This window comes from Apiospora hydei (genome assembly GCF_038363865.1).
Source record: "Apiospora hydei strain CBS 114990 chromosome Unknown utg000002l_segment0_segment0, whole genome shotgun sequence".
In the NCBI taxonomy this organism is placed as follows: Eukaryota; Fungi; Ascomycota; class Sordariomycetes; order Amphisphaeriales; family Apiosporaceae; genus Apiospora; species Apiospora hydei.
Window position 1 is genome coordinate 4,749,066 of NW_027117361.1, and position 12,238 is coordinate 4,761,303.

General features: G+C 51.0%; 4 protein-coding genes across 4 annotated transcripts; 2 read left to right on the forward strand and 2 right to left on the reverse strand.

The window, feature by feature from the left end:
• Positions 1-1,393: 1,393 nt before the first annotated feature.
• On the forward strand, positions 1,394-2,515 carry PG997_001483 (Inosine/uridine-preferring nucleoside hydrolase; the record flags this gene model as incomplete). The annotated part of the gene is made up of 3 exons (XM_066805798.1): positions 1,394-1,509; positions 1,568-2,223; positions 2,244-2,515. 3 exons carry the CDS (start codon positions 1,394-1,396, stop codon positions 2,513-2,515), a joined length of 1,044 nt encoding a protein of 347 aa, XP_066675571.1.
• Positions 2,516-4,985: 2,470 nt separating this feature from the next.
• Positions 4,986-6,433, reverse strand: PG997_001484 (uncharacterized protein; the record flags this gene model as incomplete). Its single annotated transcript, XM_066805799.1, has 4 exons — positions 4,986-4,997; positions 5,214-5,671; positions 5,739-5,963; positions 6,037-6,433. 4 exons carry the CDS (start codon positions 6,431-6,433, stop codon positions 4,986-4,988), a joined length of 1,092 nt encoding a protein of 363 aa, XP_066675572.1.
• Positions 6,434-7,775: 1,342 nt separating this feature from the next.
• Positions 7,776-8,474, forward strand: PG997_001485 (uncharacterized protein; the record flags this gene model as incomplete). The annotated part of the gene is made up of 1 exon (XM_066805800.1): positions 7,776-8,474. One exon carries the CDS (start codon positions 7,776-7,778, stop codon positions 8,472-8,474), a length of 699 nt encoding a protein of 232 aa, XP_066675573.1.
• Positions 8,475-10,010: 1,536 nt separating this feature from the next.
• On the reverse strand, positions 10,011-10,583 carry PG997_001486 (uncharacterized protein; the record flags this gene model as incomplete). Its single annotated transcript, XM_066805801.1, has 1 exon — positions 10,011-10,583. The coding sequence occupies one exon, from the start codon at positions 10,581-10,583 to the stop codon at positions 10,011-10,013; it is 573 nt and encodes a 190-aa protein (XP_066675574.1).
• Between the last annotated feature and the right edge of the window lie 1,655 nt (positions 10,584-12,238).

A 12,238-nucleotide genomic window follows, 5' to 3' on the forward strand; every position in this document is an offset into this window, starting at 1 on the left:
TCGTTGGATTTAGGTTGCCATCCACACCCCTCACGCTCTCCCAGCCATCAAGGCTGCAGTCCAGGCAGAGGCAGAGCTGAAAAGTCCAAGCCACAGGAAAGACAAACACCGATTTTGACTTCAGACCATGTGTGTGTGTGGTAGGCACAGGCGCATTGATTTAGATTGCCGGCTACCTGCAACTGCCAATGCGTGTTTTCATTTCCCCAAACTTCCGGAGGTGATCACAAGTAGGTTTGATTGGATTGGAAACCAGAACCACTCGCAATTCCAAATCAATCAATCTGGCCAAAGTACGACTGACTGGAAATTGCTCTCTTTCTCTCTCTTGAACCTCCTCCCTCGCTACATCCTTCCTCGGCCGTCTCAGCCCAACTCGCTGACGTATTACGGCATGCATAAAAGGTCGGAATGTGCAGTTACATCATGTCCGATGGAACCGCTCTTACCGCGCACATGGCAAATGATCGCAAGGTATTGATCGGATGAATGTGGCGTCTGGTAACGCCCGCATTACCGGCCGCATTATCCAAGTCCCCAAAGTCCCAAATACACTTCTTACGCCGCTAGGCGCATTAGACTGGACGTTAGATTAGGTAGCAACTGCGCACTCAATTGATTGAACATGGCAAGGAGACAGCTCATCTCGACTTTGTGATTACAGCCCGGTTTCGGACCATTCATCAATTGACTTGGGCAGGCATGAACACTTGTCTCTTCTCCACCTGCGCCAAATCTGACAAGTCAATTGTGTCGCACCACGATGCCATCCGCAATTGGGTGGGAGAGTTGGGTTACCGTTCAACCCCCCTTTCGGATCGGATGTCGACCCAAAACCACCTTGGTGGACACACTGAAGCTAACCGTTTGGTGGGGTCATCCGGGCGGCATATCGTCAACATGAGTATTGCAATCCCACCACGAAGCTATCCGAAGACAGCATCGCAAGGTAAAAGAACCCCTCAATAGATGTGAGATCTATGGAACTTCAATTCTCAATCAAGAAAATGGATGACTTCCCAAGAATACCAGACCAGCAAGGCAGACTTTGATCGACGATTCAAGCTCAGCACTACCGCAACCACGCCCTAATTGGCTTTCTTGAATTGCCGCGACTTTGTAACTCAAGAATGCACGTTCGCATCCTCCCGGAAGTCGGTGCAATACGTGTTCGCAATGTCACGGTCGGCATACTCCGGCAGCATCTCCGGCGATTTGATGATATTATGACCCCGCTCCCGATAACGTTCGGAGCCGAGCAAGGACAGGGGTGCAGCCAATTTTCTGAAATCAGCGACAATATGCACGAAGTATATGAAGCTGCATCACCACCATCACCCCAAATTCCAAAATCAGTGAGATTATTGAATGATCAGCCGCAGACCAGCCCATCATGAGGTCAACACAGGTCCTTCGCAGCGCCCTCCATATCTTGGCGGTGCCAATCGCCGCATGCGCCCCGGCAGCCAGGAACCTCATCATCGACACGGATATCTTCAGCGACGTCGAGTAAGTCTGCCAATCGTCTTACACATCTAAATACATTATTTCTGACCTCCTCGCACAGTGACGCCGGCGCCCTGCTGCTAGCCGCCACGTCGCCAAACGTGAACCTGCTCGCCGTCAACATCAATGTCGGCTCCACCTACTCCGCCCTCGCCGCATCAGCCATCCTCGCTCACTACGGCAAGGGCGACGTGCCAATCGGCATCGTGCGGCCACTGGCCAACAGCAGCTTCTTCGACACCTATGCGTACGAGCTGGGCGAGTACGCCAGCAAAATCGCGTACCACTTCGCTTCTCCTACTTCCAATGCTTCTTCTTCTCACCAACCACTGCTTCCATGGCCCCCAAGCAACGCCGAAAAAGCCGCAGACCCCGTCTCCCTGTACCGCTCCACCCTCTCCGCCGCTGCGGACAACTCTGTAACCATCGCCTCCATCGGCTTCTTCGAGAACCTCTCGGGTCTCCTCAACTCCACCGCGGACTCCATCTCCCCCCTCAACGGCACCGAGCTCATCCGCCGCAAGGTTGAGCGCCTCGTCGTCATGGGCGGCATGTACCCGTCGGGCCGCGAGTTCAACTTCTTCGGCGACGACCCGGCCCTCGCGGTGCACGTCATCAATTCGTGGCGCGGCCTGACGCCCATGGTGTTCTCTGGTGGAGAGCTGGGCGGGAATGTCTTCTCGGGGACGGGGTTGATGCGGGATGAAAGCCTCGCTGGTAAGGACCCCGTCCGAGAGGCGTATCTGTGGTATACGTACGGCGCGGCGCGGCCGTCGTGGGATCCGTTGACGGTGCTGTTTGCGATGGAGGGGGACTGGGAGAACTGTTCGAGTATGGGAACGAGGTCGGGTATAACCATGTGTTTGCGAATGGGTCGAATGCTTGGGTGTATGATGAGGCGGTCACGGATCAGCGGTTCTTGAGGTTGCGGGTCAGTAACGAGACGGCGGCGGCGGAGTTGGATCAGTTGTATCTTGCTGGTGCGAGATCGGCGACCAAGAACTTGTGATTGTTGATCAGCTAAATCTCGTGGTTTCTTGGGGATCTTGGAGATCAAGTTGGTTTGCGAATATTGCAAGGCTTATTCAAATCTGCATTGCTTCATGGTTAGCTTGTTTTCCATCTTCAAGTAGCAGAACGTAGGGAGATGACCGTGTCAACAATTCTGAGATTACTAGGTAGTCAATGAATCTTCAATGAGCTCAGGCGTTTGAAGATAACTGGCGCGTCAGTAGGTTTCTGATCAGATCCAGCACCATGCAGAAAACTCCAATCATTCTTTCCAAAGGATGCCAGCAATGTTTGTTTGGTTTGGGAGCCTTCTGATAGTCAAGTTGAAAAATCATCGGAAGTCAACAACTAGACATCTGTTGACCTTTGGCAAATCCAGACAAGATCTCGGTCACCACCAATCTCAGAGTTTGCGCAGCACTTGTTTCTCAACTGACAGTTGCTGAGAGGCACAAAAAGTCTGGAAACGTAAGCAAGTAAACACGAGGATTTCTTCTCCATGGCGTCGCGCGAAGTAACAACCATAATGAACAAAAAAATGTTTTTGTTTTGGAGTTTGCCCACCATCCATCCCGATAGCACACGAAGTCTACCACTCCAAGAATTTGACACTCAGCCCGCAAGCCAAGCGCCTCCATTTTGACCGAGCGACAGTCCAGTCAAGCTACCAGGCCGGTCGTGCAAGCCTGCAGCCCCACAGCGGACATACAAACCTGCACGGTGATATACAAGTGAGCACCTCGCAGTGCAGACGTGACGCAATGGGCTGTACATAGAGCATGGTAACATGAACAATGTGCAGAGGCCCGCTCTTTACACAGTCGGATCACAGGAGGGGGGGTTTCTTTTGGTGAAGGTTGTTCCGTGCCATTATGTGATTTGGAGCCAGAGCTTTGGGCATAAGACAATGGCCAGGCATCGACGTCGGCTTGAATCGGAACGGGGTTCGAACGGTGGGAGAAAATCGTGAGGTGCATCTGATTGCTTCTCTGAAACCAGGCCGTCGAGGCTTTTTGTGCATGTGGTGGTGGGTCATCCGACAAAGCCAGCCCCAGAGTTCCCGTGAAGGAAAACCGAGAGGTGGAATGGCCAGGCGCGCAGTGGGGAGTTGTCCAGGCTGGAGGAGACCTGGTTATCGCTCCACCAGCGACTTGTTTCTTTTCTGGTGACACTTCCGGACGCCAACGGGTGTGAAGACCACGGTATCCTAGCAGAGTGCAGTTTGTCACAATGAGGAGAGTGTGGAGCCGTTGGCCGGGCATGCTCACGAAGAGCGGAAACGCTAGAAGACCTTGCAATGCACTGCCCGGGTCTTGCTGAGCGCCTGTTTCAGAGGCCCCGCCATCCATCTGAGAATCCCGCCCGAAGGAACTTGACCCGAAGGCCCAGTTGAAAGGTAATGAAATTGAAATGGGAAGGGAATGGGAAAGGGTTGGATTGTTGGAGGAGATGGCGAAGGCTGGCGAGATGGCGGAGGCTGACGAGATGGCGCGATGTAGGACGAGATGGCGATGTCGGATGTGATATCGATGTATGATCTCGACCAGGATGGTGATAATGGATAATATGGTGAGAGTGAAGAGGTAAGATGAGGGAGACCCAAGAGTGAGGAAGATGAACAAGGGATGGCAGTTGGGAAGGATTGGGATGTTGGAGGAGATGGGGAGGTAAGGTCAGTTGTAGAAAAAATGAGATGGAAAAGAATCAGGAAATTGGCAAGCTGTGGAAAGAATGAAGGGAGATGAAATATGAAAACGGAACACTTATCTTGACTGCATGGTCGATGGCAGAGCAAAGGAATGTTGATGAAGTGTGCTCTGTATGTTGTTGACAGCACGATGGTGGTTGCTGAGTTGACTTGGTGTCATGATGGATGAAGGTTGAGGTCGAAAGTGAAGAAGTAAGAGAGGCAAGTTGGATGTGTGCTTGGTTTGGAAGGAAAATTTTGGATGTGGGAAGAGGAAGAAGGGAAGTCTGGAACTTGGTGGGAGAGAGGGCACATATTTGTACTCCAGGATCTGAGCTTGGAGCTGGCCAGATCAGTAACATCCCAAAGGTGAAGCCAGATAGTAAAATAAAAAATTCGAGATCTCTGATTTTTGATTGGCTATCCAGAGATTTCCCATGTTGGTTTTGTGAACCAGGCAGTAACTTTCAGGCATGTAACCAAGTTCTGCCTGAGGAGCTCTTTGGTCCCCTGATTAGGACCACTTGCCCATGATTCACACTACCTATTACGGTACCTCATGGGTTAATGCCACAATAACTGTGAGGTACGTACACATCTGGTTGTCTGCTATCTAAGGCACCTGAGGTACCCAGGAAACCAAAACATTGATCCTGTTGATTCGGCTGGCAATTGGCCCGCCCATACATAGGCGTACTCACTAAGCATTGGATGTATGCTCTGAGGATGGGGTGGCTGGTAGCTCGCCTACTGCCGAAAGCAATTGTACAATAAAAATCCATTATTCTTCATCCTGATACAATTCGGTTCAAGGATGTGTGGCTATCGTCTAATGATGTCTCAACATCAAATCAGAATAATGCGATAGGGTTCTGACCAAGCTTGGCTTTTGGGCTATCTAGACACATTGAGAATACCAGTCGTTGGAGACCTTGCACGTCCCCGAAGAACAACAGAATGGCCCAGAGAAGCCCTGTCCACCACATTGCCCATATAAAGCTGCACATACCCCTCCACCATTCCCAGGAGCATCTGTCGGTGTATTGGCCCGTGTAGCCGTTATTGTGGCAGTGGACGTCGGCAGCGGCTCATCTGCAGCCGCCCCTTGGTACGCTCCGTCATACCACGGCTGGCTCGCGTAGCTACTGCCCAAGACTGTCGAGATAGACACCGCCGAGCTCAACTTCTTGGACCAGCCGACCCGGGATCCCGAGGCCCCGGCCCCGGTGTTGGAGTACTCTCCGTAGTAGACATTGCCCAGGTTAGGGTCCCCGTTCCAGTCGTGCCAGCCGGCGCCGTTGATGACGTTGCTCATGGCCGTGTTCTGGAAGACGACGCGTGAATATGTTCGCCACGGCCGGCCCAGGTAGTAACTGCCCGTACCGACGGATTCGCCTGAGCCGGGGCGGATATCGCACTTGTTGAAGACGTAGTATGAGGGGTTGGATGCGGAGTTGCGGCCATTGGCTGATAGTAGATTCAATGTCAGCTAGTCACTTGATTCTCAGGGTCTGCAGATAGACGAGAAACCTACCAGTAATGTAGTATCCTCCATTTCGCACTCGGATGTCGCACTGCTCAAACCAAGACGCGGCATTTTGACCGAAGATGAAGTCGGTAGCGCCTATGATCATGCAATTTCGGTAATATTGGTTCCCCTTGTTAGAGAGCAACGTATCCTGGAAGCCGTAGAACGAACAGCCGTAATAGCCACTGCTAGCTTGTGCGCTGAGTGCGATAGCCTGAGAACCCTTTCCAACTAAGTCCGATCAGTCTCGTGTGAGTCACACCTGTCTTGGATGCTTGCTCTGTGTCACCGGAAGGAAACTTACAAGAGTTGGTCACGTTGAGATTGTAGACCTTGACATTGGCAGCAGCCACCCGGAGCGTACCGCTCTTGTCATTGTTGCCCGCGGCCTTGGCGTCCTTGTTGAACGTCACGGTCGCCTTGTTGCCCGCATACGAACTGGTGTCGGTCGAGTAGCCATATATGGTGAGTTTGGCGGCGCGGCTGGCGATATATACTTGCTCAGTATACGTCCCCTGGTTGACGAAGACACACTGGTCCGCCGTGGACGAGGTCGAGAGCGCGTTGATGGCAGCCTGCACGCTGGTGTACTGGCCGCCGGATTTGGCGACGTGTAGGCACCCGGACGGTGGAGAGGTGCGACTCGCTGCAAGAGCACCAGGTGCGCCGATCAAGAGGATTGCAGCGGCGAAGATCTTCATTGTGACTTTGCAATAAGCTCGTGATCCCTGCTAGTCGCAGTAATTGGGTCCTGGTCCGGTCCTGCACAGACTGGGGCAGGATGCGGGCCCATCTTATGGGTCCAGATTGACATGCAAATCCGGGGAAACGGAGGAAGGGCAAAAGCAGACTTGGTAGAGAAAGCCGGAACATGACAACCCTTTGCCGTATGCGGCGTTCCCAGAGCGGATAAAGAGTGCCATCCGAGAAGCGAGGACCAACTTAGAGGTCAGTCGGGAAAGGATATTATACTCTTGGCAGCAGGGTCTAGATCTCCTCCTGGCTTGGCAGTGAGGGTGCCCCTGACTTATTGGTGGAAAAAGTGGCACCACATCCCGCGATCAAACACTGCGACTTTGATATCCACATCCTACCTTTATATGCTTGATATAGGTACATTAGGCTTGTATCAAGATATCCAAGTCGACGTTACTTAGATAGCCAAGTAGCATTTGACTCGGGGTGAATTGTAGCCTGGAAGCGTCTTATACCGGACCTACATCTTGGTGCTAAAAGACTGACTGGTGATTTGCCTGGATTCGGCATAGAGTCCAATACAGTGGGCAGTCCCAATCTACACGTTAAACATTACCGAGAAAAGGTAATTGATATAGGCTTGCTGTTGGGCTCGGTAACCAATCAACGGAGAAAGCTGTCACGAAGGGAGGCGTTTATGATTCCATATGTCAGCCAATTTGATAGCTTAATATGTCGCGTTATCTCCGGCATCTTCATTTACATAGCACATGAGGTACAGTCCTTCCCTGTTCATCGTTCTTCCACACACCTCACTTCATCTCGCACACCCACTCGTCGAGCCCAAGCCGTAATAGCCTGGTTCGGAGCTTGCATGTTACAGAGAAACAAACTTCTAGCCATCTGAGGTCATCAAACTCTCGCTCCTATCCTTGAAATATCATCAGTTCCACGATGGGTTCCCAAACGTCCTTTGATGATCATCCCGTGATAGGCAACCTATTCTTGAATAGAATAATGCACACTGAGGAGGTCCTATCTTTACTTGATCGCTGCGCGTTCGTGGCAATTGATACAGAATACTTACAAAAGCCCGTCGAGGTACTTCATCAAGTCGGTATTGCATACAGCCCTGATCTAAGAGCACCGAATAGAACACCCGACGACCGATTGTTGCTTAAGGAATTCCTTGAGCGTGGCCAGGTTACCGGAAAAAGTCTGAATATAATCTACGATGCTGAAGAGGAGCATTTGTGACGAGCCGCCCACAGAAACCTGGATATGCCGACCAGCGAGCCATCTAGATTGTGGGAAGAGGAATGCTCCCTGGAAACGTTAGAACATCGCATGGATTCCCTCATACAGGGTTACAAACAAGACGCCCTGCGCCGCGGCAAGGACCAGCTAATCCTGGTCTTGTTCGAATACCGTGCCGAGTGGAACTGGATGAGCCGTCATTTCAGCGGCGTCGCGCGGCACTTCGCGAGCTGGCTCGACGTGCGTGATCTGGGCAAGGCAGTCAATCCCAAGAAAGCATTACCTGGGCTTCGAGATACACTGCGGGTGTTGGGATACCGATGGCCCGAGATTGCGCTGCCCGGATGCTGGGCCATCTGCCCGCTCCAGCGCGGCGGCGGCCACAACGCCGGGGACGACGCGGCCATGACGCTGGCGGCGCTCGAAGGTCTCCTGAGCCCCGTGCTGCGGGAATTCCTGGCGCAAAACCAGGACATGCGATCCATCATGGCCTGCACCGCACTGTCACCCCGAAAGGCGGATTTCGCCGCCACCTTTGAGCCCGCGGAACATGCCCAGCTTCCCCCATTGCTTGAGCGCCTACACGAGAGCCGCGAGATATCTATGGCCACACTCCCCGATATACTTGCGCTTACGGTTCAAGGGACAGGAGCCAGGACAGTTCCCGTGGCCAAAGGTGGGAGAGAAAGGCTGGGTGGCATTTGCGACGGAACACGACTTGGAGCAATTTATAGAGACATGCCACGAGGTGGAAATCGAGAGTACAAGGCAGAAGGTCCTCAGGCTTGAGCGAGAAGTGGTCGAGCGTGAAGCAAAAGGTGGCGTGCCAATGGAACAGAGAGAGCAGTTGAGGGCGAAAAGAAAGATGAAGAAAGAGGCTCAATCTCGGGATGAATCTAATCTTGGGCTTGAAGCGCAGTGGTGCCAATCCAATCGGACGTGGCCTTGATATTGCCGGACAGATTGCGCGTTCTTGTCGGTGCAGCTGGGATGCATTCATATGGGGCAGATTTTGAGTACACCCGGCGCTGGTCACATCCAGCACAACCATGCACCAAATGAAATGGGATTCGACCAACAATTGTATCAAGGAGAATTGAAAGTTACAAAGAGCTTTAGGCCATGTGACAGCTCATGTATATCCAACAGATGATGTTAAAAGAAGATATGTAAGTAGTAAAAAGGGCAAAAAAAAAGAAAGAAATTGTTGACGCCCATGGTGGGATTCGAACCCACACCACCTGCTGAGTTAGAGCTTGCCATCTACTGATTAATTGTACATGGGCTTGGTTTCTATTGATTGATGGTGAACTTCTCTGTTATTTGGGAATACAAGGTTAATGGGCCTGCTGGTTTGCTGAGCACCCTGGTACTTTCGTACGGAAGTAAGGATGTACCTCTAAGGGGGTGTTTAATTGGACTGACATCATGTCTGACGTTTGGGGAGTGCCGGAGGAAGGTTCAATGCAGATAGCGGAAGGTGAGGGGGCGAGAGCAGACTTGTGGAAGCTACATGTACAGACACAGGACCACACCTACAATGGCAGACTTCCGTGCCAACGAGTGGGTTGAGTTGAATAGCAATTGGCTGTCATGTTATTTAATACAAGGCGATTGACGACTGCTAACAGGGATATATCAATGCAAAGAAATATAAAACCCAGGTGAACGCAGTAGTAAATACGGTATTCCATAGCACCGAGAATCCTAGGTCATCAACGCTACCCAGGGCAGGTCATGGAGGCACTAGTTGGTTAATATGGGCTCCTACAATGGGTTTCAAAAATTCACGCCATGGGCCAAAAGTACAAGAGCAGATACGCCTAGAGCCGAGACAGCCAAGGCTTATCCGGAAGACGACAACCAGAGAGACATGCTTCCGGCGCAGTTTGGAAGGAGTATGATTATTGACCTTTCGACGGATATTGCACGCTCATCTATTTTGAATGAACATGATTTATTCAAGCGTATCAAATGATGAGCGACTAATCTAGAGAAATGGTCATTCCTCACTCCCAAATAAATCAGTGATGCCCATTGCACCAATTTCCCCAATCATCTCTCTTTTAGACTCTCGTTTCTGTCGTGTTTCCTCCATCTGTCTCTGTCGCATTTCCTCTTGAGCTCTGAATTTGGGACCCTTCCGATCGACCCTGAGTACCTTCAGTGTTTCGCATCCGACCAGTGCATTGTTGTATCTCTCCACGAATCGAGCGAGATCCTCCTCCGAGCGAAAGGCCACCCAGCCACCGTCAGCTTTATGTTTTACGCCCAATGACGTGGGCTCAAGGGCCCAGAAATATCGTGCAGCTTTCCAAGCTTTACTCAAACGTTCTGGAAGCCGTTGTAGGTTTGCGGGCTCAAAAGTAGCGGCAAAGGGTTCTCGGGGGGAGGCGTCTCAGATGAATGAACGATAGCCTGCATAGCCTGTTTCTGTGCTAAACGCTCTCTGTGTTGGGGATCTAGAATACGCTCGAGTAACGCAATAGTCATACAAGCGTTGATGTCAGCATTGTGTGCATTAGCATGACGCTCCTTTCCTTCGTGGTCCTCGCCTGTGACTCTAGAGGTACCACAAGATAAATCCATCCAGTGATATCCGCATAATGTCAGACAAGTTTTTAAGGCAGGCGGTTGGCTCCGAAACGTGTTGGCCTTGGCGAGTTGTTGCACATCCAGCCATGTCCTGAATTCCGGTGCAATGCTGGGGAAGTATCTAGAAAGATATGTACATTCTGCTCCATGGGAAAATAGAACCAAAACCAGGTCTTTGCCCAATCGTAAAGCGTCTTGCTTGTGTAAGAGTACTTGTGATTTGATACGATCGTCTAATTTCTCCATTCGACATGCCTGCTCTTCGCAAAAACTCCGCGGTTTTGCGAAATGGGATCTTTCCATGATGGGAATCCCGGACGACTTGTTGGTCTTCGGCCGTCAAAGTGATGTTTATTGCACTGGCAGTAACCTGGTTGCGCTGAGCAAAGTCTTTGATCGTTGGCCTATCGAATTTATTGCCAGTGGAAGTAGACAAGCTTAGGCCAGTGGCATATGCAATGCCGACTTGGTGAAGGACCCTACCACAATACTGGCCGCCCCGGATTGCAAAGATAAACTCTGTGTCAATGGCCAGGAATGCAGAGTGGCTCAAAGAGGCAGAAGGTCATCGAAACGGGTGATTCTTGCAGAATACAGATCACCAACAATCGGATCGTTCGGCAAACGTTCCTTCATCTTTGTTTTAGACCGTATCTTGGGGTAGTTGTGGAATAAGGAGTAGGTGCAGTATAAATAACGTAGGGCGCAATCGAGGCTGTATGTTAAGAGTGTGCCGTAGGATGTTGTGAAAGTATGATGACAAGTAACCAAAATAGCCAACTGAAAGCACAAGAGAAAGGGGAAATCGGCAGCTATGTTTTCCGCATTGATGGGAGAAGGGCACGATGCGAGTAGTAGAAAATTGGTGTCGATGGAGATAGGTCAACACCCCGAGATTAAATGAAGCTTTAACTTCCGGGTTGTTGGTTCATGTGCATAAAGAATCAGGTACGTTATGTTATGAACATGGTAAGGCGAAAGCTTGTAGTCACAGATCAGAGTGGGTGGGTTGGCTTTTTTATGTCGGTAGGTTGACCACTCATTGGGATTCTGCCACGCTCGACCGCCCTTGTAGTCATTTGGTAGTCAACTTGACGTGATGTAATTATTGATGAAACGAAACTTGATACGTTAAAGCAGCCCCAACACCAAAGACCTGGTACATTTCGGTAAAAGTTGTCCCATTCGAAATAACCTGACGCCATGCATGACCTGGCATTCAAGAAGATGAAGCTGTTTGGCGACTAAGAATCAGGGCAGGCGATATAGTATCACAATGCACTTGGTTCTACTTGGCCTACATTCACTAACGTCAAATGTCTTGAATGCATTTTCACTGCATTCAATAGAAGCCACCCTGGCTCGACCTATTTAGATGCGTCCTTCAGCCTCCCCTTTAATGACTTTCTCTTTCTCCTACTCTCCGCCTTATTTGGTGATACTGCCTTTGCCCTCTATCTTCAGCATAATCAAACCAATAGCGAGTTTGTCGACAGACGGTCTCGATCACTCATCAAAGAGAACCTTGCTAGCGCCAACGGGAATCATCGTCCGGTGGCATCAAGAAAATACCATGTCGGTAGGTCTGCATCTCATTCACGGTAGAGACATTGTAACTAACCTTCTCCATCACAGATCTGGGCAGTTGCGGTTGCCTTGCTGGCACTGCTGGCAGCTTTCGGAAAAAGCCTACCCATCGAGGCTGCTGTCTTCGGATCTGCTGCGGGCCTTGGTTCGACAAACAATACCGGCAACATTTCCTTACCCGATCCCCTCCTGTTCAGCGACTCTGGTCTACCTGGTCCCGGGTCCAGGGAAGAATCTACTCCTGCAAGGCTTGTCGCGCGAGCTCCCCAGCTTTGGGACAGGCCCCGTTGGCCTTTTGACGATAAGGGTTTCCCCGGGGTTCTTAACGACCCTTATGTCTACCTTTGCAACCAGTTCGCCAGACAGTACAA